The following is a 25,796-nucleotide window of genomic DNA, read 5'->3' on the forward strand; positions in this document are numbered from 1 at the left end:
ACCCACCCTGCCCTGCTCCGTGTGGAGGCTCTAGCTGCCATCTCCTGCTCCCTATCCGAGCGAGATGTGAGGATGATGAACTTGAACTTGAGGAAGGTACTAGTTCACCCGTAGGCGGTGCATTTGCCCCTTGGGCCTGAGCTTTGAAAATGCCCAAGCCTGTGGCCCCCTCTACCGTGGGACTTTCCTGGGCACTGGGGAGCATGTGGCGGGCGCCGACTTCTCCTTTCCTAGTGGGTCTTTGTCACCGTTTCTCAACAGTTTAAGCCGCTTCTATCATGTTGCAGGACACAGGGCAGAGTAGAAACGCTGCCGATTCTTAGCACCGTGTTGTTAGGATGGCCGTGTGCTGACCTGCAGCTGGTCAGCGGCTGCATGGCTTTACGGAGTTCAGCTGCCTCTCGCGCCCCTGCCCCAGGCCCAAGTGTTTTCCCCTCGCCACATCTCTTCTGCCCTCACTACAGGTCTCAGTGTGCCCTATGGGCGAGGGTGTCTCACAAGGGCGTGGGGGGCACGTGCAGCTCCCAGAAGGCTGCAGGGGATGCTAACCTGCCCTTTCTCTGTGTCTCCCACAGGTGGCTGCCCCCTGCATTCCTCCATCCAGCCATGAACTGGTGGTGAGTACTGGCCCCCTCTCCTGTGTCCTGGGCCCTGTCCGCAGCTGTGGCAGCTCGCTTTAGGCCCAAGTGTGTTAGGAGGGGGAGGGTGGACATCCCTGGGCTGAAGCTGGCCCTGAAGGCAGGGAACGAGTCGCAAGGTCCCCCCTGAGGAGCTGCAGGGCCTGCTCATTCCTGTCTTGAGCCTTCAAGACACCCATAAAAGGGCATCTCGCGTGTCTCCAGGCCTGGCCAGGTGCCTGTGGTTCCAGAGCTCTGAGACCAGGGATGCTGTGACATCTCCCTAACCTGGCTGAGGCTGGGTCAGGGGCCCTTGAGCAGGAGGCAGGGGGATGGACCACATGACCCCCAGAGCTGCTCACCTGGGGTGTCTCTTACATGCAGGTGACCCCTGTCCTGCCTCTAAATTCCTGGGCTTACCTCTGCCCTCCTGTTCTCTATCCACTCCCCCCACCCCCGCTCCTCTGCCCCTCCCTCCTCCTCCTGGGGCTGCCAGAGTGGCCTGGACAGGGGCAGGACCCCTGTGAGTTGTGGATTGTGGAGAGGGCCCTGTTCCAGACGGATCCCAGCTGGGCTGCCTGCGAGTGAGGGAGCTTTCTTCCCTGCCTCCCTCCCACCTCCGCTCTCTCCAGAGGCCTGATGTGCCGCTGTGGTGGGGAAGGGGCTGCCCACCTGCATGCATGTGCGCGCGTGTGTATGTGCCTGTGCATGTGTGCATACACACATGAGTGTGTGCACACAAATATGTGCATGTGTATGTTCATGTATGTTATATGCCTGAGTGTGTGTGAATGTGTGCATGTGCGTGTGTGCAGGTTGTGACAGGGAGGAAGCACACTTTAGGCCTCATAGAAGTACCTGTGGGAGTCTTGATGTTAGGGGCAGTCTGTGGCCGGGGAAGGTATCATAGGGGCCCAGGTGGTCCTAGGTCCCTTACTTGCCAGCCCAGACCTTGGGTGCTCCACTGGGTCACCCAGTCTCCTTTTGGTCTGACACACACGATCCTGCCCTGGTTCTTTCTGGACCTCAGTTTCCCTCCAAAGTGCCTGGCCCTCCCTCCCTGTTCAGGGTGGTGATGGGAGGGCACAGGAGCGCTCAGGGCTCGCAGACTCCCTCCTGGTATGGGGGGGCCCTTCATGCCTAGGTCCTGCCGGGCCGCTGGCCCTCTCTGCAGGGGTGCCCTCGCCCGGCTGCGCTGCTCCAGATGTGCAGTGTCACTCGCACAGAGCCCAGGCGAGGGTCATCCGACCACAGCAGGAGCTGGGCGCAGACTGCAGCCTGGCTGGGAGCTGCCAGTGAGGAATCTGTGGGGCTGCCGAGGACACTGGGGGTGGGAGGGGGGCGTGGAGGGCAGTGGGGAGGGCTGAGCACCCTCTCTCCTCATTCCAGCGGCACCACCACCCTGTGCTGAGAACACAGAGTCCTTGGCCGTGGCTTGAGGCTGAGGGTCCAGCGTGGAAGGATCACCAGGCAGAAGCCAGGTGTCTGGCCTCTGTCATGAGCGCTGTTTCTGGGCTGCAGAGTCAGGGGCTAGGACACAAGGGACTGGCTTGGCATTCCAGCCGGAGGCTTGGGGTCAGGCTCCACGAGGGACTCCGGCCGGCTCCAGGCTGTAGGGTCTTCATGTCTGTGACGCCCCTGCTTTGCGGCCAGGGGCTGCGATCTTCCAGCAGGCTGTCAGTCACCAGGTGATGGGGCAGCGACCTCTCCTATCTGAGCTTCCCATACGTGCGCTGGAACCCACCTCCGCCTTGGATACCGGCTGTCCGACCCCCCAGGCCTGTGACCCTGAATACATTGTCTGACCTTGCTGGTCCTGGCTTTCCCTTCTTTAGCATGGGAGTTAGCAACAGCACCTACCCCATGCGGTTGTCAGCGAGCAAGGTGACAAGTGTATCTAATTATCTGTGCTCACAACTCCAGCAACTGCTCACTTCACATGGAGCAAAGGCCGAGGTGTACCCACTGGTCTGCACGGCCCTACACGGGTTGCTGTCTCCCTCCCTCACTGTCACAGCCACTTGACCTTCTTGCTGGGCCTTGCACACACGAGGCTGCCTTTGGGCCTTTGCACTTGCTGTTCTCACCCCTTGGCATGCTCTTCCAACAGATGCCAGCAAGGCTCTTTCTCTGGCCCAGGTCGCTACTCAGGTGTTGGCTCTCCCCCTTCCTCTGCTTGCCCGCCCTCACCACCCTCTGCTGCACTGCATTGCGGTTAGGAACCTTGTTCAGGAGCCCGCCTGCACCAGCTTGTCAGCTCCCCCAGCACAAGGGATTTGTGTCCGTCCGTTGCTGTGTGCTCACAGCCTTGTATGCAGTTGGCACTCTATACATGCTGCTTTGACTGGCCGGGAGACAGGCATGCAGCCCATGCCTGGCACACATTAGGTGCTCAATAAAGACTGCTTCTGCTCCCGTTCCGTGGCTGGCCCAGGATAGTGGCCGCCGATTCTGCCGGTGACACAGGGCTCCAGCAGGCAGCTCCATTGCTGTCCCCAGGGAGTGGGAAAGTGGCCCAGGGGAAAGTGAGAGAGAAAGTCTGGCCCCCCACCCCCTACCCCTGGGAGCAGTCAGCACCTGTTTCCTCACCAGGCGGGGCGGGAGAGGCCGGTGCTTTGAACAGGTTCACAAGAGGCAGGAAAGGGCGGGTCTGTGTTTTTCCTTCCTTGTCCATCCGCTGCCTGCCCTTCAGCCTCTGCCGGGCTGGTCTCGGCCTCCCTGCCCCCTCCCTGTTCGCACACGGTGGGTGTCTGTCCATCTGTTTGCCTGTCATGTTTGCTCCCTCTCAGTCTGGCTCCAGCTCTGGCCTCCTCATTGATCTTGCTCAAATCTTACCGGATCCAGGATTAGGACCCCCCCCCCCCCCAATCTCTGGACACAGTTTCTGCCCAGCCCCAGGCCCTGCCAGGCAAACACATTTTCCAGCCTGTGCCCGGGCAGCTGGGGCAAGGCAGCTTAATCTTCAACCCATGTTTTCATCTTACTCCAGAGACATTGCCCAAGGCCTTGGGTGGAAGGTTCCTGGGGTCACCGCTCTCCCGTGGGGGTCCCCTGAGAGGGTGATGTGGACAGGGGAGAGGACGATTTTGCCGCAGACACTCTGGGTCCTTGGAAAGAGCTGGAGTGGCTTTTCTCAACTGAAAAGTCAGAGTCAAAGGCATTTCCTGGGGGTCCTGCCCTGTGGGAGGCCCACTGAAGTCAGTCGGTTGCCAGGCCCGTGGAAGCCTGTGCAGCCCGGCACCCAGCAGACCCGGGCTGGGGGAGAAATGGCCCACATGGCTTCTCCTGCGGGGGCTCAGGGTGTCCCTGTGGAATGAACCTGAAGCTTGGGGCAGGGAGTCTGGGTGGGGGAGGGGAGTGGGGACCTGGAGCCGGCAGGTTGATTGTCATGGTGCTGAAGGTAGTATGGTGGTCCCCCCTTTTTCTAAGGTTTCACTCTCTGAGATTTCAGCTACCACCTGAAAATATTAAATGGAAAATTCCAGAAATAAATAATAATTTGTACATTCTAAGTTTTGCTCCGTCCTCAGGAACCTGATGGAATGGCTTGTTCTCCAGCCCCAGATGTGTGCACGCTGTATGCCGTCTGGGCCTGAACGTCATCTGGTTGCCATGGCAACGATCAGAGCTTCTGGTCTTACTTAGTGATGGTCCAGACTGCGAGAGCAGTGATGCTGGCTGTTGGGATGTGTGCACGGAGAAGCTGCCAAGGGCTTCCGTGAGGTGGGGAGGTGCAAGCTCTTGACCTGTGGACAGGGCTTGGTACCTGCCATGTTCACTGTTATGGTCTGACTGTTCCCTGTGGATAAGGGGCCCCACTGTGCCAGCCACAGGGAGAGTTCACCCTTCTCTGGAGCTCTACCTACTGTGCTTTGTTCTCAAAGCTTTGCAAACATAACCTCTGCAGCAAGCAGTGTGCCCCTGTGTCACAGATGAGGAACTGAGGCCAGGCTGGGGTTTTGCCCTGGTAGTCTGGCACCAGGGTCCACCCTCCTAATCACCAGCAGTGGCAAATGCCACTGTCACCAGCATAGCATTTGCAGTTTCCAAAGCCCTCCTGTGGCCCTGGGTGGGTGGAAATCCCCCCAGTCCTGGGTTGATAAAAGGAGCATTCGGTGCAGTGGAACAGGTGGGCTCAGAAGACCCTGGCCACGTGGTCTGGCTCTCGCAGCTGGCAGGGCTGCGTCAGGAGGGTCCCTGGTCTGCTTCCTCCCCAGGCACCCTTGCTGGCTGGTTCTGATGCTGCCAGGTGCCAGGCTGCTTCTGGGATCCTCTTTCTAAATAGCCTTCCTGTTGGCTGGGGGCCTGGGATTTGCGGGAAGGTCTGTCCATCCATGCACACCCAACCATCCTCCCAATAAATATCCCCTACACACCTACTGCATGCTGGCCACTGTCCCATGTGCCTGGGCTGCAGGGGTCTCTTTGGCCAGAGTTGTCAGCATTTCCTGAGTGTGCATGGGCAATGGGTGGGCTGAGAGAAGTTTAGACTCCATCTGTCCCCAGCCCCTGCCCTGTGCCTGTTTATGGACAAGGAAACAGGCCCTGAGGATCTTAAGTGACTCTCTAGGCCCCTCAAAGGCACTGGGCAGCCTCATGAGAGATGAGAAGGGCAGCTGCTCGGGCCTGGCTCTGTCTTCTCGCTCGCTGTCCGTCACAGGGGCTGACAGGCCCCGAACCAGTGCATTTTGTCCCAGGGCACTGAGAGGGCCATGAGTACCCATCTTTGGGAAATCCTGGGAAATGGAGCTTTGCCAGGAGGTGTGCCCCTTAGAGGCTGAGGGGAGAGGCAGACGCTGGGCATTGAGGTCCCCAGAGGGTCCCCAGCATTGAGGGGGGGGGTGCACATCCCAATTTGTGTATCCCTTCAGGGGCTGCTAAGCTTGGAGAAGGACCATAGGGGGCAGTTGGAGAGGGGCAGTGAGGAGGGGTTGGAAGGCAATTGGACTTCTTTCTGTTGCTTTCCAGGGTAGAACCTGGCGCACAGAGGCTGTCACACAGGGAAGGTGACTGAGTGACCAGGAGAGCTTGCTAGCACCTGGAGTCACCCACCTGGACTGTCTGAGGCTTCGTGTCCTGTCCGGGGGTACAAGGGCCCCCAATACCTGTTAGGTGCAAAGGCCCAGAGCTGCAGAGAGAGTCCCTACCAGGGAGTAGCCTGGGGACTCAGGGCCACCGAGGTCCCACTCTCCAGCTGGGCTGGGAAGGAACATGGCCCCCAAAGGGGACCCTGAGTGCTGGAGGAGAGAGGGCAAGGTGTTGGAGCCGTCTCCAGCCAGAGGGGCAAGGGCCAGACGATGTAGGCCTTCCCAGATGTGCTGGGCACTCCCGTGTGTGGCCACCTGCAGTGGGAGAGGACAATGAGGGGGAAGGGCCCTGTCCCCGGGGCACCTCGTGCTCAGTAAGAATGAGAGTGAGCCACCGTGGGGTACTTAATGAGCCTCCCACTCTGGGCTCCTGATCTGAAGTCCTCCTCTTCGGGTTTAGGGGCACAAGCCATCCCATGTGCGTGATGGCTGCGGACATGTGCCTCCCATTCCCAGTCCAGTGTGGCGTTGGAGCGAGCTGAAGAGAAGAGGGGAGGAAGAGGAAGGGCGTCTGGCAGGCTGCATGGCCGCAGCAGTGGCTGGGTAGGGCCTTGGACGAACTGCTGAGTCTGACAGAGGACAAGGCAAATCCAGGAAATGCTCTTGGCCATGCTGATCTTGCTGGGGGCAGGAGGGCATTGGGCAACCTTGTATTCCCCGGATCTGAACACACCCTTGGTGGCCCAGGCTGGGGCCGCTGGGCGAGCAGGCATGGGGGCAGCTGCTGCTGTTAGCAGAGCTGAGTGCCGGAGGAGAGAGAGCAAGGTGTTGGAGCCGTCTCCAGCCAGAGCGGCAAGGGCCAGACGATGTAGGCATCCATGGGCAGGTTGGGGAACTTGAACCTGAAGTGGGGCTAAGCACCAAGAGGCATCATGGGCCCTTGAGTGGAGAAGTGACCTGAAGCAGGGTTTCAGAGCTGGGCTTCTGCTGCGGGCAGCTTGGTGGTGGTGGGGTGGATGATCAGAGAAGGGCAGAGCAGACTGGCCGAGGCTGGTGTAGACGCTCAGCGTGGGTTGCTGACCCTGTAGGCAAGGGTGGCTGTGGGGGGTGGGAGGAGGACCATGTCCTGGGGCTGGGCATGACAAGAGGGGGTGTGAGCCATTCCAGCCAGGCCCACTGCCAGGGCTGGTGAGTGTGTGCAAACTGGCTGCAGTGGGGGGTGTTCGCGGCCACCCGGCCTCAGCCAACATTTGGGTGCTGGGCCTCCCCCGTAGGGGGTGCTGGGGGAAGGGACTGAGGACAGGCGTGGGCCTGCCCAGCCCCTCCCTGGGGGTTCAGGGAGACTCAGGGTAACTTTCCACTGCGTCATGTGGAGCTGGTTCCTTCGCTCTGGTGGCCTCGGCCTGGAGCCACTTAACACTTGCACTTTTGGGGTCCTGGGCTCCGGCAGCCGGCTCTCCCTGCCACCCTGGCCTGCCCTGGCCTGCGTCCTCACTGCTCTCCCTCCAGTGCCTGTCCCACTTCTGAGCTCCCACAGGGTGGCCAACCTGCCTGGAAACACCCTTTCCTCGTTTACCCAAAGGGCTCAAAGCTCTCTTTCCAGGGTTCTTGTGGCCACTGAGGGAGGCGATACCCAGGTCCCAGGTCCTCTCTGTGCTGGGCTGCTCCCTCCCGGGTTCCTGTTTTTCCTGCTGGTAGCCAGTCTGCCCTGGGGGCGCCCTGCACCTGCCGTCCACCATGAGTCCTCTGCGTGCCCCCTGAGTGCCCCTCCCTGCCCTGCCCTCCTGCCTGTAGCCCTCTCTTCATCTGTGCGTGCGCCTATTTTTGGAACAAGTAAGCTGGGAATAACTTCCTCTGGGTCCTGGGTCTGACGCCTTTCCCAGCCCCTGCCCGGTCCTACCCACCCGCCCCCAGCTCCTTCCCCTCCTGATAGGCAGCCCTCCTGCCGTGACCTCACAGTTCATTGCCATGGAGGTTCATGTGATGTCACGGGTGTTTGGGCCCCCAAAACTGCCTGGATTCCAGGCCTCCCAGGGGGCAAGAGGAGGGAGCGCCGGCGGGTGGACGGGGGAGGGAGGGTGTGAGGAATTTCTGGACGGAATGTTCCTCGAGGCTGAGTATGCACTCTGCACCTCCCCCCTCCCCCCAGCCCCGCACCCCTGCCTTTTCCTTCCTCCCAAACAGCAGCTAGCAGATACTTTTTTTTCCCCAGTCTACCCTCCCTGCAGGCCACCTCCGAGTGGTCCTCCCTGATACCCAGGGTCCACCCCGTGGGGGAGGGTCCATTTTTCGGGGGGGGGGGTCTGGAAATAGAAAGGATGTGCATCTTCCCTTACCCACCCCGTGATTCACAACCCCTCAGCTTCAGGAAGTTCCCTCTGTTATCTGACCCTAGTCTCTCCCTTTGCAGCCATTTCTAGTCTTCCCACGGAAGGGTAGTGAAAGCCCTACCCGCCCCACTGAGGACCGGCCCCGGGGACTGCTGCAGCGAGTCTTGATGCCTCAGGAAGCTTGTTTCCTGCGGGCGGTCAGTTGATGAAGAGGAAGAGGGACTGGCTGAGGAAGAGCACCACCAGGGAGTGGAGGGAGGGTGAATGCGTGAGGGATGTGGTACAAGCAGCAGGTTCAGGTGCCCGGGGTTGCGTGACCTTGGACAAGTTACTTGACCGCTTAGAGCCTCAGTTTACTCACCTCGGAAGTGGGGTGAGGCTGAGTGTGAGGCCCTCATGGTCGGGAAAGCGAAGAGCTGCCCTGGAAAGCCCGGAGGTCTTAAGCACAAGAGGAAGAGGTGTCCTCGTGTTCATGCCCACGCCGTGAGAAGTCAGCTCCAGGCTGGGCCATGAGTCAGGGAGGCAAGGAAGGCCCTTAGTGGGGTGGGATCTGTAAGGCTGAGCTCCCCGGATTCTGCAGGTGCACTCCAGGACCTACGAGCGGCACCTCCTTGGATTCTGTGCCCCCAGCGCCTCACCCCTGTCCCCATCTCGCCATAGATGCCCAGGTTTGGGACGGTGGAGCACAGGGGTCCACAAAGGGCAGGGCTTGGCCTTCGAGCAGGGCCAGGTGCAGAGCTTGCTGTCTGCCTGAGGTAGTGGGGCCTGGGCGAGCCCTGCTGGGGCCGGGAGTCGCTGCCCCCGCTGGGGAAAGCCTGCAGGTGGGGCCTTGGGCTGGGCAGGGGTGGGTGTGGCCGGGGAGGCTCTGCTTGGTCCTTCACAGCCCAGTTGCCTGCAGGCTGGCTGGGAGATGAGCCTGACAGTGAGCTGCGCGACCCTGGGAGCCAGCCCCAGCCCTGCCACAGACCTCACCCTGAGGTCGGCCCTCTCTGCACCTCGGCTTCCCTGGCTGTGAGACGGGGCATGGAGGACAGGACGTGTCAGGTCTCACTCGGAGCTCATGTTCTGAGGGGTGGCGTGCAAAGGATGTCTGTGTGTGTTTGTGTCTCTGTGTCTGTGTCTCTGTGTCTGTATGTGTGTCTCTTTGTATGTGTGAATGTCTCTGTGTGTGTATTGTGCGTATGTCTCTGCCTGTCTGTGTCTGTGTGTGTGTTTGTGTTGCTGTGTGTGTGTCTGTGTCTCTGTGTCTGTTTGTGCCTGTGTGTGTGTTGCTGTGTGTGTCTCTGTGTGTGTGTTTGTGTCTGTGTATTTGTGTCTGTGTGTGTCTCTGTGTGTCTGTGCCTGTGTGTGTTTGTATGTGTGTCTGTCTTTGTGCTTGTGTGTATATGTGCGTGTATATGTGTGTATGTGTGTCTATGTATATGTGTGTATCTGTGTGTCTATGTCTATGTGCGTGTATCTGTGTGTATATGCATGTATCTGTGTATATGTGTGCATGTTTTTATATGTGTGTGCGCTGTGTATATGTGTGTGTGCTGTGTATATGTGTGTGTCTGTATATGTGCGTGTATATGTGTGTATGTGTGTCTATGTCTATGTGCGTGTATCTGTGTATATGTGTGTATGCTGTGTATATGTGTGTGTCTATATATGTAAGTGTATCTTATGTGTGTCTATGTATATGCATGTATCTGTGTATATGTGTGTATGTGTGTGCATGTCTATATGTATGTGTATGTGTGTGTATATGTGTATGTATATGTGTGTGTGTGTGTGTCTGTCTGTCTCTGTGTGTGTGTGGTAGAAAAGCCCTGATAGAAAACTACGCAAAGGTGGAGGTCGAGGGCTTGGACTCTGAGGCCCTGAGGCTGCTGGCTGTGGTGTGCCGGGGAGCGTGGGCAGGTGCCGGGGTGGGTGGCGAGGGTCCTCTCTCGGTGTCTTTACCCCACAGAGTGCCTGAGGGCCTGCAGTGTGCCAGGCTCTGTTCTTGGCTCTGAACTTTCAGGGACAGAGGCAGACGCTAAATGAGCTAAGTAAATAAAATAGAGAGAGTTGGAGAGCCGTGGGTACAAGGAGACACAATTAAAAATAGGTAAATATTGAAACAACCCTGGGGAAGGGGTGAACTGTGTGTGTGCGTGTGTGTGCATGTGTGGGTGTACAGGAGCTTGTAGCTGAAGGCAGGGTGAGGAAGGCCACAGCCCCAGGTGATCAGGAGCTGCTGCTGGCCCCACCTCCCTGCAGGGCCTGGGGCCGGGGAGACCCCGCCCTCCTGCTTCCAGACTTTTTCCTTCCGCATAGTCCCAGGACTGACCGCGATTGAGAAACAAACAGGACTCAGTTCCAGGCAAAGTGGGCTGGGGGGCAGCACGCATGCGAGGCTGTGTGTCCCAGCAGCGTGGGGGGTTTCGGTCTGGACGGGCTCGGGGAGTGTTTGGCTCCTCAGAAAGCATCTGGGCATCTGACCGCTGGCCAGTGTCACTGCGGCTGGACTCCAGCTGGCGTGGGGAAGGGGCACAGAGGGCTCGCTGCTGGAGGGTGCTGGCAGGGAGAGTGAGTGGCTGTCGGCTGTCACATTGCTGAGGCCTGGGGCCCCCGGGGGCGGGGCATGCGGAGTGCTAGCCCGAGGGTGGAGGTGGAGGGTAACTCACACTGCCCACACTGCCCCTGCTGCTCCAGGTGCCCTGGTGCTTTTTTTTTTTTGCTTGGGCTCCCTGCATTCCTCTGGGAGTGCAGCGAGGACGTGGTGACCTGCTCGAGGTTGCATGGCCGTGCTAGCAGCAGAGAGTGGGTTTGCTGCCCAGGCCTGCAGCCCAGAGGCAGGGGGGGCCCTGTTAGAAACGCGCGTCCTCAGCCCCACCACGGGTCTGAGGGACTTAGAAGCTCGGGGGTGGACTGAGACCAGCACATGGTCTCCAGGCTGAGACACTCCGCTGACCGCTGGGCTTGTTGGAGTCCTGATCCAGAGGAGGGGGAGGAGGAGGAGGAGGAGGAGGGCTCTTGGGGGCTCCTGTGCAGCCTCGTGGCCAAGGGTGGGGTTGGGCCTGGAGCTCTGGCCTTGGCTCCTTCACCAGGTGGACTCTGCACGTGGAAGGGACCTGTGAGCACCGCCCGGAACTCAGAGAGGAGGCAGGTGCACTGCCCCACCCCAGGTGTCCCTGTGGGATTAGTAGGCAGCTGCGGAGCAGGTGCACCGGGCATGCTCCTTGCCTGGGGCAGGGACCCCCGGCACCTCCCAGTGGGCTCATGGACGTGCTACCCAGGGAGCACGGCTCAGGAGCAGGGACTCTGTGCGGTGAGTGGGGTTGAGGGTGAGGGTCAGGGCTGAGCTGGGAAGGACAGAATGCCACATCATTGCTCCTCCCTCACAGCCACCTCTGACTCCTGGTGCCTGCAGAGAGGACAGTGTGCTTGGGGCTCCGTGCCTCCCCCAACCACCTGTTCCCGGACCCTGTCCTCCTGCCTAGGCCCTGAGCGGCTCAGGAAGTCCTCGACCTGGCTTCCAGGCAGTAGGGGCAGGCGTCCTGGGCCATTTCCAGAGACATCACTGCTGTCTTCCATCCAGCCGGCTTCCTTCCTCCAGCCCCATCTCAGCCCCCTGGTCCTCTGGACATGGGCAGCTGCCCCTCTGTTGGGGCTGGGGTTTGCTCCTGTGAGACCTCCTCCGACCCAGTCCACGTGTGTCTTTGCAAAGGTGGCTTTCTCAGCCCTCCAGTCGTGCTCAGGTCCTTCTGTGTCCATCAAGGGCCCCACGGTCACTCCGCTGAGTGGCAGGTGCAGCCCTGGAGGCTGTGGCTGGAGGTGGCCCCGGGAGAGGAGGTTTTCCTTCCTGTTCCGGGGACCTAGGGATCCCCTGTTCTCAGGATGCCACTCATAGGAAGCCCTCCTGGTGGTGTGGGCAGAGTGAGGGGCGGGGTCAGGCCCCGGGGACTTGTTGATGGCCTACTGTGCGTAAGTCCTAGCCCTGGCTGTAAGGGAACTTTCCATTGACTTTGCAATAATGTGGCTTTGAGTCTTACTCTGGATGCAGGAGGGATGAACGTTTTCAATATGATGGGACCTCAACAAGTTCATGGACAGCGGGATTAAGATGTTGTGGGGATGAGTGTTTAGCCAAGTGGTTAAGCTTCCAGGGAAGGAGGTAAGATGTCCCCATGCCCTACATTGGAGTGTCTGAGTTTGCTGCCTGGCTCTCGCTCCTGACTCTGGCTTCATGCCAGTGGGGACCCTGGGAGGCAGTGGTGATGGCTTCAGTAATGTGGTTCCTGTCGCCATGTGGGAGACCTGGATTGAGTTCTTAGCTCCTAGCGTTGGCCTGGCCGTTGCAGGCATTGAGGGTGTAAACCAATGGATGAGGGCTAGCTTCTCTCTTTATGTCTCCGAAATAACCAAAACAAATTTTTAAAAAGATTTATCTATTTATTTGAAAGGCAGTGTTAACAAAGAGAGAGAGGGAGAGACAAAGAGAGGTCTTCCATCTGCTGGTTTGCTTCCCAGATAGCTGCTGGGCCAGGCTGAAGCCCGGAGCCTGAAACTGCACTCAGGTCTCCCACGCGGGTGCAGGGCCCAAGCACTTGGACCATCTTCCGCTGCTTTCCCAGGGGCATTAGCAGGGAGCCTATCTGGGATGCTGGCATTGCAGGCGACAGCTTAACCAGCTGTGCCACAGCGCTGCCCCACCCCACCAACAGCTATTTTTTTTTTTAAGATAACATGCATTTTCCCTGAACTTGTTGAAGATCTCTGTTAAAACAGCAGTTGGGAAGATGAGGCATACACTCCCATGATGAGGTTATTCACCCGCAAATTAAATGAGTGGCACAGACAGGGATACTGGCTGGCATTCAGAAGTGGGAGAGGGATCTCCATCTGCCGAGGTGGTTAGGGAGGGCTTCATGGAGGGGGAGAGTCGTCCAGGGAGGAAGAGAGGGGAAGACCAGGATGTGGGAATGCGTGGGGGTGTCCAGGGGCCATGGGTGCAGGGACGGAGCTTGTGTGCATGAAATGAGCTGTGCTAGGACAAGGGGTGCCTCGCCGGAAGGGGCACCTGGAAGGCTCCCGCTCCCCGGCCGCAGGGCTGTTACACAAGGGGTGTGAAGGGTAGGGCCCAGCACGGGGGTCCCATCCTGCTGTCCCTGTGACAGCGTGGGATTGTTCCCTTAACTGCTCACACCTATAAAGCGACAAAGCAGTGCCGAGACCTGCAGCCTGGATCCTCGGTGGAGTGGGTGAGGTGAGGCTGCGACAGTGCAAAGGTGCAGCTCACCGGGCGCAGCGCCGGGCACGAGGCCCGGGTGCTGGGGGCAGGCGGCCCAGGGCCTGGAGGCGGGCTCCGTTCCCGGTGGGATTCTGTTTCCTTCTGCAAAGCCAAGTTGGGACCGAATCCTGGGTTGGCGTCGCTGTTCCTGTCTCGGAATTCTGGGTCCTTTGCGGCCCCCCCGCCCCCCGGGGGCCACTGTCCTGAGGCCTCTGCCTGTTTTCTCTCTCCACAGCCCTTCACCACTGACAGTGCTCCGAAGAATGTAGTGGACACGGTGAGTGACAGCCTGGGCCGGGGGGAAGGAGCTGGAAACGGAGGGCGGGGACGTGGAGGATGTGAGATGTGGTTGGGGACAAACTTCTGGAGTTGATTTGGGGCACTGGGGGGAAGTCGTGGTGGGTGCTGGTGGCTCTGGGGGCTGGGCATCCGTCCGTGCCCATGTGCTCTGCAGTGGGCTGCTGAGGCACCAGGCAGGTGGAGAGAGAGAGAGCGAGCGAGCGAGCGAGCTCAGGGTTGAATGTGGGCCTCTTTATTAAATATGTAGAACATGAGAGCAGGCAGAGCCATCCAAGGGGGTCTTTCTGACTTAGTAGAGAGACAGTTTTCTCAAGGCTGTGTAGAGAAGGGGAGGAATGCTGGGGGCTGGGAGAGATTTGGGGCTTCAGGGGGAAACCGAGGCCACCCTCCGAGAAACACATCCTGGCCAGCAGGAAATTGTGAGCTTGGAGGCAGAGGTCTTGGGTTCGGATCCTGACTCTGCCAGGTTTCTAATTGTCTGGCTACAGGTGAGGTGTAGTCCTACCTGTGCCTCAGTTTTATTACCTGCAAAATGGGAATAATAGTGTCTGCCAGAGGAGTGATCTTGGAATGCAAATCAAGGGGTTTGGCTGGCTCTGGGGGGGCCCTTAGTAGACAAACGTTAAACACTGGAGCCCCCTCCTTGGCCTTTCCACCCGCCACCCCCTCGCTCTGCAGCCCTGGGTGGAAGCCCTGGTGCCCTGTGGGTGTTTGCCTGACTGTCTGTCTCTGTCTACAGGGGGAAGGAGCCTCCTGGGGTGGAAACGTGCAGAAAAGTGTTGAGGACGTAAGCACGCGTGGCATTGGGGAGAGGGCCGGGGCCTAGCGGGAGGTGGACACCGTCTCAGACCTGCGTGGTAGTGGAGCTGGGCTTCGGGGCAGCCTGGGAAAGGGCAGAATCCTCTCTGTGGCCTCAAGTCCATGGGCTCTGGAGGAAGCTGGTGCCCCCAGGCTCCTTGAGTTTGCGGTGGTGGTGGGCTGGGGGCTGCCAAGGGACAGGCTCCTTGGACGGAAGGACCAGAATGGGGTGCCTGTGCCACTCTGAGCCGTGTGTGTGTGCACACGTGTGCTGGGTTGACTGCACCCCAGCAAGGTGGGCTTTACTGGTGGCCCCCGGCCCCCCGTGACTGTGCCCCTGAGCTGGCCCCTCCAGCCTCACCCTGGGGCCTGCGGAGGAGCAGGGAGTGGTTTTGGCGGTTGGCACAGGGGGAGCTGTGGGTGGCACGAGGCCCTATCATCTGACAGCTGCCTGACCCATGGCGGTGGGAGGGCCCTGGAGGGAGGTGCCGGGGGGGGCACACCCCCTGCCCCACGGCTGCGCCGCCCTGGGGCCCCTGGCACAGCCAGCCCTACAGAGCGGAGGTGGCCTGCAGGCCTGCGAGGAGTATGCCCCTCAAACTGGGGAGGAAGGGCCTCTTCAAGGTAGGTGTGGGTTCCCATGGGCACCGAGTCCATGCACTGGGCAGGGGGCCGTGTGCAGGTCTGTGATGTGCCCGGGGCTGCGTGCAGGGAGAAACTTAACTTTGCACGTGTGCTTGCTGCCGCAGGGTGAGCCAGCTCTGGGCACACGAAGTGTATACTACGTGTTCCGTGAAGTTTAGCTCCTCTTGGTCCTGTTACGGGGGCTAGGCTGGGTGTTTTTAGATTCTCATGACACCCCTGATGGCAGATGCTGTGACCCCACTTCATAGACAAGGAGCCTTGGAGTTTTTCAATGACCAAAGTCCCTTTTGGGACTGCTGCTTGGGTCTGGGGTCACCCAGGACCCCCAGCCCTTGGCCCCAGGGACAGGTGGTAGCCCATGAGCCAAGCCTTTTAGCCCACAGTCTGGGCATGCTCAGAAGCCACATCCTGGGGCGGCTGCATCCCCCTGCCTCCCCAGCCTGGGCCAGACGGATCCTGTGAGTTAGAGCTGCAGCAGGAGAGAGGGAAGTTAGACATCACGGAGGACTGTCAGCTGTGAGAGTGTGTACGATCTTGCTCCTGGGGAGCAAGTGGAGGCATTTGGTTGTGATCGGTGTGTGTGTGTGTGTGTGTGTGTGTGTGGTCTGCATATGGGAGGCAGGACAAGGTGAGTTTTGGTCCAGTTCTGGTTAGAGGAGTCCATAAAGTGAGCAGATTCCTCCAAGTCCCCTGTACTGCAGGGGCGAGGGAAGACCCGGCGGGGCGGCGGGGGGGGAGAGCAACCTGCTTTGGAAGCCCTGCACTTCTCCCCGGCCTGCTGCTTGCCCTGCGCTTGTTTGTGGAGCTGTTTCCCCGGCTCTGGCCCGAGGCCCGAGACTCACAGGGCAGGAGTGGCTGTTTCCCTCCGGCCGACTTGGTGTGTAGACGAGTTTGTGGACAGTGCGCTGGGGCGCACTTTGTTTTGGAAAAATCCAGGCTGGTGGGCAGGAAGGGGAGAGGAAGGGGTGTGGTTGTAGAGGGTTGGGGAGGGTGGCCACAGCCCCCAGAGGAGATGAAGGAATGGGGACGGGCCCCTGACGTGGGTCGGTGGCCAGCGTCTGGCTGCCTGGTGTTTCCTTCCACACCCCACTCCCAGCTCTGTTCCCCGGGGACTTGGGCTCAGGAAATGGCTTTTCTTTTGGTCAGCACGGTTGTGTTTGGTCTCTGGACCTCAAAGCAACCAGAACTCTTCCTGCAGCGGCATTGCTGGGTTCAGATCCCACCCAAGGCCCAGGGTTCCCGCTGAAGCTGCAAGGGTGGGCCAGGAGGTAGCAAACAGGACAGAGTCTGAGTGACGATCAGCTCCCACCTGTAGGGGGAACCTGGGCCAAAGCAGTTGGCTGAAACTGCAGCAGGAAGGATGAGGGTTAGATAGCAGGAGGGACTTCCTGGCAGGGAGCAAAGTGAAGACGTTTGTTTGTTGGAAGCTGTGGACTTTCCTTTCGTGCCATCCTGTCAGTGTGTGCTGGTGATGAGGACCGGGGAGGGTCCTGTTTGGTGCCTGGGGAGCTGTATCAGAAGTTCTATTCTTGGCCCATGTTTTGGGAGGAGCTAGGAGAAGTTCAGAGTCATGGGGTGAAAGGGCTCTGACATATCCCCAGAGAGCGAAAGAATGGGTTTAAAGGCAGGCAGAGAGCTTATTTTTCTCTTAAAAGTAGTTTGTAAAGTCCTCTAGCCATTTTTTCCCAGGGGCTCCAAGTGGCGTAGGCAGGAAGTGTTGTGAGCACTGTGCTATACCCATTTCACAGATGGGAACAGGAGGCCGAGACGCCTCTTCTCCCACTAGGTCTGTCGACGAGAGTCTGTGCAGTAGAAGCCGTCTGAGGTCAGGGACTTCCCCTGCTAGGCTCCCCTGTGCCTCCAACGTGGAGGAGTGACGGTGGTGGCGGCCGTGCGCCGGGGATGCCCGCACCCTCGACTCGCTCCCACACCTTTCCTTCGAAGCCTCCTGAGGCGTGGGGTGGGGTGGGGGAGGCCCCCTGTGTTTTATGGGTGGGTGTGTCGGCTCCCACGCACCCCTCCCCCCCGGCTCTGGGTCCTCGCCCTGTGCTCCTGTGTGTCCTGTCATCTGCACTCTGCCAGCACGGTCACACGCCCCTGCGCTGGACGGAAAACAGGAAGCCCTTCAGGGCCAGGGCAGCCGCGCAGTGATTCACGGGGGTGGGGGGTAGGGGCGGGGTGTGGGGATGACACTCCAGCTGCCGGCTGCCACAGAGGGGTCGCTGTCCAGGGCAGCTTCCCCTTTGCGGCCAGCAGGGGGCACCCGAGCGGTCTTGGACTTTGCCTTCTCCCCACTGGAGGCAGCAGTGGGCAGCCTGTATTGGGGCCAAGTTTCTTATTTATCTTCCCTGGCTTTTTTTGGGGGTGGGGAGGCTGAGGAATGCAGAATGTTGTAACGTTTGCAGGGGGGCGGTGGTGGAGAGAAGGCAGCCAGGTCTCCTGCTCTGCCTGCTGCACCTACCAGCAGCCCTGGGCTCCCCAGATCCCCTGCTGAGCCGGGTCCCCCCCCCACCCCCTGCTGCCCGCACCCTCCCAGGGCCTGGGACCCGTGGTGCGTGGCTGCACCTCGGGCTTGGCTGGCTACGCGGCAGCTTCCAGTTGTTCGAAGCAGCTGTGGCGGCTTCCTCCACAAGTGGCTGTGGATCAGCAGATGAAGCCCCAGCGGGTATTTATAGCAGGGTGGCCCCGGGCCTTGGAGCAGGGCCCACAGCCTGGGGCGAGTCAGTGCCTCCTCGTCAGAGAGCAGCCCAGGGAGATGGATGGGGTGCGTCTGCGTGCCTCTGGGCGGGTGGTGTTGGCACAGGCCTCCTGACCCCCTCCCCGCCCCGCCTGACTCATGCAAACCCCAGCCTGTGGGGGCCCCCCGAGGAGCTGGGAGGCTCTCCCGCCCGGCAGCCCCACTTGGCTCCTTCCTCCTCCCGCTGCTGAGCTGCTCAGAGTGCAGAGGCAGCCCGGGCACAGGGGCCGCCGGCCACACCACCTTCTCCCTCCCGGGACGGCTGCATGGAGAGTCCTCCCCCGGCAAGGGGCTCTGACCGCAGCTGCAGGTGGGAGCAGGGCTCAGAGCCCACCTGCGCGCCCCTCCTCATAGAACCCCTGGAGCCAGGAGGGGACTGACGAGGGTTCATCTTCTTCTTGGGGGCCCGGGGATCAAGCGCCAAGTCAGAGTGTGAGTCCTGCTTGGTTGTCAGCTCTCCAGAGGGACTTGGGGGTGAGTCATCTTGAGCCCCAGTTTCTCCCCTCCTTGGCTCACTGTGGTCTGGTCCTCTCCAGAGGTGGCCGAGACCTGGTGGTTGGGATGGGTTGGTTCCTGGGGGGCACACGGGTGTTTGGAAGGTGTCGGTGGGCGCAGAGGGCCCAGGCTGGACTGGGTGTCGATTTTGCACCCTGCGAGGTGCTGCAGAGGTGGCTGGTAGAAGGGATGCAGGCTTCTGCTGTTCTATGGGGTGAGCATTTGGCTGTGAGCACAACTACATCTGTCGTTACTGAGTGCCGGGCAGAGGGCAGAGTGCTCCCTACACACGGTTGATCTGCATCCTCCCTGCAAGCCGCTGAGGGTCACCCCATTGGACACTGGGTGGGACAAGTGGCTCCGAGGGGCTGAGTCACTTGCGAGGCAGTGCAGAAGGACCCTGGAACCCAGTCCCTGGGGAGCAAGGGACTCGGACCCTGTGCGTTCTCCCTGCTCCATCCCACTGCGCTGGGGTGTTTGGGTCCCTTGGCCTAATGTTGCACAAGTCGACCACCCAGGGACAGGAGCAGGTGATAGACACTCTGGAAGTGGGCTCCCTGCCTTAGTCCTTGTCTCTGTATATGATATCCCTAGAGGTTCTCGTCTTGAGCCTTTTGACCGAGAGCTGCTGGGGACGGGGATCCAGGCTCGCACCGTCCCGCTGGTCTCCCTGGCCTCTCTCCCGCATGGTCTGCTTCTCCCCTGCTTGTCCACGGGGGGTGGTGTCCCCATGGCGGGTCCTCAGTGTAGGTGACACCAGCAGGTGGGGCGCCTTGCTGGGTCCTGGCTTTCTTCCTTCTGTCCCTCTGGGGCTGCCTGCAGGCGGGCAGGCTCACGTGGAATTGGCAGTGGTTGTTTTTGGCTTCAGGCAGCTGAGGTGCTAGGGTGGTGGGGCTGGAATGTTGGCAGAGAAAGCAGCAGACAATCTGTGTTTGGCCATGGCCCTGGGTGCTCCCGTGGACAGCTCTCTGCTGCTCTGCTGGCCCTCCCAGTAACACTGCCTCTCTCTCTCTCACTCTCTCTCAGGGCTCCAGCAGAGTCACTCCAAGTGTCCAGCCCCATCCCCGGCCCAGCAGGTATGTCTGGCACATGGGGGCAAAGGGTGAGGGTGCAGGCTGTGGGGTGCTATGGATGTTCCTGTCAAGTCTTGCCTCTGGGTCCCCAAGAATGAAGCCACAAAGTCACAGAGAGAGAGACAGATGCCACTTGGTAGCAGTTGTGTTTGGAGTTTGAACTCCCAGCCAGACCAGCATTTGATGGTAGACAGAGCACTGCGTTGTGGAGAAGATGACTTGTGAGAGGTACACAAGCAGCCACCAAGAATTGGGCTAGAATTCAGGACCAGCTGGCACCAGCTGCCCACAGGCCGGAGGTGGCCCTTGAGATGAACCTGCCTTCCCCTAAAGCAGAGAACAGTTTGGTGGGGTGGAGGGGTGCAGAGTGTAACACCGAAATTGTCCAGCTGGTGGCGCTGGTCTGCCTGTTTGGGAATCAGCCCCAGGAGGGCAGGTGGGTGCCTGGGATGGGCTCCTCCTGACTCATGCCTGTCACTGCCTTGTCCTATGCACTCCCATGGAACTGTGCGAGTGCTGCTTGCTTGCCTTTCTCTCACAGTCTTGGTGCGAGGACCAGAGGGCTGTTGGAGGGTGGGGTTGGGGGATGGTCCACGTTAGCTGAGGCTCCCTGCCCCAAACCCATTTTCTATGAGGGTTGTCTTTGGTTTCTTGTCCCAGACTGCCTGCCACCTACAGAACTGTCCCTGGGTAGGCTGTCGCCGCCTGAGTGGCCGGGGCTGGGCACTGATTCTCCGTCCCTGCACCCCAAGCCAGAAAAGCCGCACTGCGTCCTTGGCTGCTGCATCTTCATGCCGCATCTAGCTAGACAGATAGGCTCAGAGTAGGCCTGCTGGAGATCTGGATTCTTCTAGCTGCCCGATGGCAGGGGGCTCGGTCTCCCCAGTGCCAGTGAGGCCTCCCCGCCTTTACATACTCTGGGCGTGGGTGTTCTTCCCACTGCCTCTGCAGTCTCAGTTTACCCTGCTGCGGGGAAGGGTGAGTGAAACGAGGCCACGGTCGTGCCCCCGTGGATAGCGGGGAAGCAAGGTGTGGGAAGGGACATGTGGGGCTGAGGGGGGTTAGAGATGCTCCTGGAAGTGACAGGCGGGCTGCCCAGGGCCTTCTGGACCCTGCCCCTGCAAGTATAGCTGGGAGAGGTACAGAGATGTGAGCTCCTCTCTCTCCTTCCCCCAGCCCAGGGGGCTCCCATCTCTGCAGGTGACACATGGCTCCGGGGGCCACCCCGCCATGGTGGCGGCCAAGACCCTGTGCCGTCTTGTTTCCTGGGTCGTTAGACCTCAGCAAGGCCACTGCCAAGAAGTAGCCCTGGCAGGTGGTGGGAGCTGCTGGAGGCAGGGAGGGAGCCAGGGCACAAAGGGCAGCAGCCGCTCTGCCTGCCTCCTGGGAGGGCAGGAATGTGCCTCGTGGTCTGCTTACCTGGAGCCCAGGTGAGCGGGTCACCTGAGCCGCCCCCTTCCTCCCCGCAAGAGGCCTCTCACTCAGTGCACAGCTCTGGTGTTGGGGAAGCAGCAGAAGGCTCAGCTCCTGGATGCTGGAGAGCACCCGACCAGGCTCCCCTTCCTCTTCCCGAGAGAGTCCTTGGATCCTCCCGGACACCTGCCACCCTCCCTCTGGCCAGGCAGCCACAGGGTGAGAGCAGGCAGGGCGAGCACCGAGGCTCCTGGACTGTCTGGCCCTGGCTCTGACTTCTGGAATCACAGGGCCAGGCCAGGACTGCTGGGAACCTACAGTTGCTGGGAACATTAGAGTTGGCATCCTTGAAGCCATCCAAGGTCCTCACCAGCCTCTGCCCCATCTGGCTGCCCCGGCCTTGACCCGGGCTGGCTGCGGGGTCAGGCAGGTTGTGTTGGCAGGTGCAGCTATCTGGGGACTTGCCCTGGGGGGCAGGTTCTGATCCGGACACCCCACTGCCCACTGTCTCCTTAGAAACATGAGCGTGGGCCGGACCATGGAGGACGACTGTGAGCTGGACCTGGTGTACGTCACGGAGAGGATCATCGCCGTGTCCTTCCCCAGCACGGCCAACGAAGAGAACTTCCGGAGCAATCTCCGGGAAGTGGCTCAGATGCTCAAGTCCAAGCATGGAGGCAACTATCTGGTGAGGATGGGGCCCCGGCCGCTCTGGCCTTCCACCCGCTCGTCACCTGTTGGCCGCAGGTGGCCTTGCACCTGCTCCTGCGTCCTTGCAACCGCTTGCTTTGCTCAGCCCTGGGGTCTCCTTCCTTCACTTTCTCTCCAGCCCAGCTCAGTTCTAAGGATCCGGGAGAGAGAGAGAGAGAGAGAGAGAGAGAGAGAGAGAGAGGCGTGTACCAGGAGAAGAGATTAACAGAAGCTCGTGTTAGAGTTTTCTGTGAGCCCAGCTCTGTTAAACTGCCATGCACATAGTTCAGCCTTCGCGACAGCTGTGGGAAGCAAGCACTTGTTAGGGCAAGGCCGTGGGGGTGGGGGTGGGGAGGTAGGTTAACAGCCGGAAGTCACAGGTTGGAAAGGGCTGGAGTTGACCTCTGGGAGGTCTCAGGATGGAGTCATGGCCACGTGTGTCTTTGGGGCCCTGTGTTGCTGGCACAGAGGGCTTGTCCAACATGTAGGTGAGGTGCCAGGCGATAGTGGTTTTCTCCAGTGGAGGAAGGCTGACCTGTTCCTAGCCCAGAGGAAGGCTCCGGTCCATCGTGCAGGGAGGCCCACGTGGGCTGGCCCCAGCTGCAGTGACTTCCTGGGTATGCTCTAACTAATAACCACACGCTTGGTGGCCTCGAGCAACAGGAGTGGGTTCTCTCACAGTTCTCGCTCCTGGGGGAGGGAATCCTACCTTGCTCTTCCTGCTGCTGGTGTCTCCCGGCAACCCTTTGCATCCCATGGCTTACAGCTTTGTCCCTCCCACCCCTGCTTCCGTCATTCCACAGCCTTCCCTCCGCCTGGTTCTCTGCGCCCCTCCTCGTGTTAGGGAGCCACCAGCCAGTGGACTCAGGCCCGTCCTCCATCTGGGGGGTCCTCAAACCGAGATCCTTAACTGCCCGCATCAGCCTCTTCATTTGCTTTTCGTTGCTGAATGAGGATAGGTGAGGGGAGCTTCTTGGGAAAGAACGGGTTGACACCATCTCAGAGTCTGGAGATCACAGATCAGGATGGGGCGGCTCCATAGTGTGAGGTCTGCTGGGGCTCGTCACCGGGGGTGTGCAGGGGCGGTCACGTGACGTCTGCTGGGGCCTGGTCACCGGGGTGTGCAGGGGCAGTCACGTGGTGAGCCAGGAAGCACAGAGAGACAACAGCAGGTCAGAGCTGGAGCTCCGATAATCAGCCTTCTTGTGGGAGCCCCCTCCCGGGGAGCACACCCCCAGTGACCTGAACCCCTCCCACCAGGCCCACTTCTCAGATGCCATCAGTAGAGTGAGCTCTGTCACCCGTCAATTAAGACAGCAGCAGTCAAACCTCTGTCCCGTTCCATCCCTATTTCTAAAAGGGGCCGCATTCTGAAGTTCTGAGGGCACGTGCACCCCTGGGGGAACATTACGCAGCCCCCTTGGAGGCCTGCCTGTCTCCGTGCGGGAGCATTGGTACTCAGGAAGTCCTGGGTTTAGATTCTGCCTCTGGGCCACTTCACTTCCCCAAACCTTGTGTTCCCCATCTGTAAAATGGGTCTGATGGCCCCAGGTACCCTGTGGTTGTTGAGGGAATGAGGCCCACATTAGACATAAGGTCCTCAGCCCAGGTCCTGGCTGCGGTGGAATCTTGCTGAGTGGCAGCTGTGGTCAACAGGATGCTCCTTTATGTCACACGAGTGACCTGGAAGCCATCTCTGAGCCTTCCTGGTGTCGGGACCCAGCACTCTGTGGCTCTCTCCACCCTGTCCCTGCAAGATTCTGCTGTCCTCTTTTCTCCCCAGGAGACCATGCAGTGGCCTTTGAGTGTCCACCCAGGCAGTGGGGTGCAGTGGGAGTCACAGACACAGGGTGGGGGGTACCTATGGGATCGAGGGTCGGAGGGGCCCCACCCAGAACAGTTGGCCCGCTCTGGTTGGGTGGGGGGGAGTCTGACAGTAGAGATGCTACATTTCATGGACAAGGGTCTCAAGTCAGCCTGCGAGCTGGTGGCCAGGGATGGCCAAGTGCCACCGCGCACCACCCCTAGACTCCCTCCCTCCCTCCCACCCTGCCTGCCTCAGCTCAGGACGTGGGCCCCTGGGGCAGAGGCCGAGCGTCTGTGTGCTACTCTGCCCCCTTCTTCCCGGACAGGCTGCTGTGGGGTTCCTGTTTCCACCAGGGGAGTGGGAGAGAGGCAACAGTGAGCACAGGCAATGCGGGTAGGCTGCCCTGGGGCCCGGGCCCCTGGCTGTGAGAACAGTGACACTCTACCTGCCTGGGCCATGGATCTCTCTCTTTTTTAATTTTTTTAAAGGTTTATTTATTTATTTGAGAGGGAGAGTTACAGACAGAGAGAGGGAGAGACAGAAAGAGAGGGATCTTCCATCCGCTGGTTCACTCTTCAAATGACCATAACGTCTGGAGCTGGGTCAATCTGAAGCCAGGAGCCAGGAGCTGCTTCTGGGTCTCCCATGCAGGTGCAGGGGCCCAAGCACTTGGGCCATCTTCTACTGCTTTTCCAGGCCATAGCAGAGAGCTGGGTTGGAAGAGGAGCAGCCGGGACATGAACAGGCGCTCCTATGGGATGCTGGCACTGCAGGTGGAGGGTTGGCCTACTACGCCACAGTGCCAGCCCTGGGACCGTGGATATTTAGAGGGGACTAGAGAAGGCACTGCTGTCGGTCATGTCCCCAGTGTGACCGGTGGCTTCCTTGCCGGGCTTCTCTGTGCCCCTGCTCATGGTCTCATCCTGTCTCTCCCTCCAGCTGTTCAACCTCTCGGAGCGGAGACCGGACATCACCAAGCTCCACGCCAAGGTGAACCTATAGTTGTTTTGGGGTGGGGCGGGGGGTTATCTCCCCGCATGGATGATATGAGGACCCGCCCTGAGGTCCCCACATCTGTCTCGGGCACGGCACAATGGCCATCTGCATGGCCCTTGCAAGTTGGAGGGTCTTCTTGTAGCAGGCAGAGAGCCCTGTGTGTGACGCATGTCTGGGAGGCGGGTCACAGAAGCTGACTTCCTGCCTGAGGCTGCCCTGGGGAGCACGTGGCACCCAGGGGGATGCTGTCGTGCCCGAGTTGTGCTTTCTGGATTTCAAACGCTGCTTTGGGCGTCCCTGCCACCAGTTTTACTTTGTTTGCTCGTGGGTTTGTGTCGGGGACTGTGTTGTGGATGTTGGCTCCCAGCTCTTGGATTCTGGTCCCTGGGCAGGCCACAGACCTCTGTGGGCCTCCGTGTGTGCCTGTAAGTGATGTGGCTGGATTAGGTGGTTCTCTCCCCCCCCCCCCCCTTTTTTTTACAGGCAGAGTGGATAGTGAGAGAGAGAGAGACAGACAGAGAGAAAGGTCTTCCTTTTTGCCGTTGGTTCACCCTCCATTGGCCGCCGCACTGATCTGGCAGGAGCCAGATGCTTCTCCTGGTCTCCCATGGGGTGCAGGGCCCAAGCACTTGGGCCATCCTCCACTGCACTTCCGGGCCACAGCAGAGAGCTGGCCTGGAAGAGGGGCAACCAGGAGAGAATCCGGCGCCCCGACCGGGACTAGAACCCGGTGTGCTGGCGCCGCTAGGCGGAGGATTAGCCTATTGAGCTGCGGCGCCGGCCAAGGTGGTTCTCTCTTACTCCAAAGCTCAGCAGGCTTCTCTGAGCCAGCTTCGTTTTTGCACTTCCAGGGTCTGGGAATGAGCTGGGAACCACGGGGGAACCTGAGGGAGTCCTAGGCTCCAGAGCTCGAGGGCTGTTGCTCAGGGCTCCTTGGGACATTTTAAGGTCCGAGTCCTGTGCACCTTGGGCTGATTGTTTCCACGCCTTTATTTTACATGCAGAGAAGGAAGCAGGCTGGAGAGGGGTGTGGCTTGCCCAAGGCCCTGCAGAGTCAGTGCAGAGCTGAGCCCCAGGCCCAGGCTCTGTAGTCCTGGCTGGTGGCCTTTACCTCCCAGTGCGGCTGACGGGGGCCTGCTGCTGGTACTGCTCTCCCAGTCCCGGTACCCGTGGGCCCGCTTGGCTCCCAGGGCTTGCTCTGCTCATTCATGGCTTGGGCCACAGGTACTGGAATTTGGCTGGCCTGACCTGCACACCCCAGCCCTGGAGAAGATCTGCAGCGTCTGCAAGGCCATGGACACCTGGCTCACCGCAGACCCCCACAACGTCGTCGTTCTGCACAACAAGGTCTGGGCAGTGTGTGGGTGTGCGTGCACACGTGTGTGTTCACATGTGTGCATGCATTGCAGGCTTGTATGTGCATATGTGTACCTGCATGCATGTATAGGTGCTGTGTGTGCCTGTGTGTGGACACGTGTGTATGTGTTGTGTGTTTATGCACACATGCCTAAGTGCATCCTCGGAGAAGTGTGTCTAGCCACAATCTCTGGATTGTGTCGGTGCACAAGTCTGTGTGTGTTCTTTGCAGAGGGCAACAGCTTCTGTTCCTGC

The 25,796-nt window shown here is 60.0% G+C and overlaps 1 protein-coding gene across 22 annotated transcripts in view; it reads left to right on the forward strand.

The window, feature by feature from the left end:
* The window catches only part of TNS1 (tensin 1), a 214,409-nt gene that overhangs the window by 104,318 nt on the left and 84,295 nt on the right, over positions 1-25,796 (forward strand). For 13 of the 22 annotated variants that reach the window (XM_070070213.1, XM_051848187.2, XM_051848186.2 and 10 more), the window contains 7 exons: positions 576-617; positions 13,467-13,508; positions 14,271-14,318; positions 19,233-19,282; positions 21,209-21,380; positions 24,129-24,179; positions 25,410-25,532. In XM_070070213.1, coding sequence (XP_069926314.1) covers positions 21,213-21,380; positions 24,129-24,179; positions 25,410-25,532 — 342 coding nt within the window. In that variant the 5' untranslated portion in view covers positions 576-617; positions 13,467-13,508; positions 14,271-14,318; positions 19,233-19,282; positions 21,209-21,212. Of the gene's footprint in view, positions 1-575; positions 618-5,576; positions 7,762-8,054; positions 8,172-13,466; positions 13,509-14,270; positions 14,319-14,372; positions 14,954-18,066; positions 18,186-19,232; positions 19,283-21,208; positions 21,381-24,128; positions 24,180-25,409; positions 25,533-25,796 lie in introns of those variants that run through there. The other 9 variants (XM_051848188.2, XM_051848205.2, XM_070070216.1 and 6 more) reach the window with 7 other exon arrangements.

The sequence above is a fragment of the Oryctolagus cuniculus genome, chromosome 3, assembly GCF_964237555.1.
Source record: "Oryctolagus cuniculus chromosome 3, mOryCun1.1, whole genome shotgun sequence".
Taxonomy (NCBI): Eukaryota; Metazoa; Chordata; class Mammalia; order Lagomorpha; family Leporidae; genus Oryctolagus; species Oryctolagus cuniculus.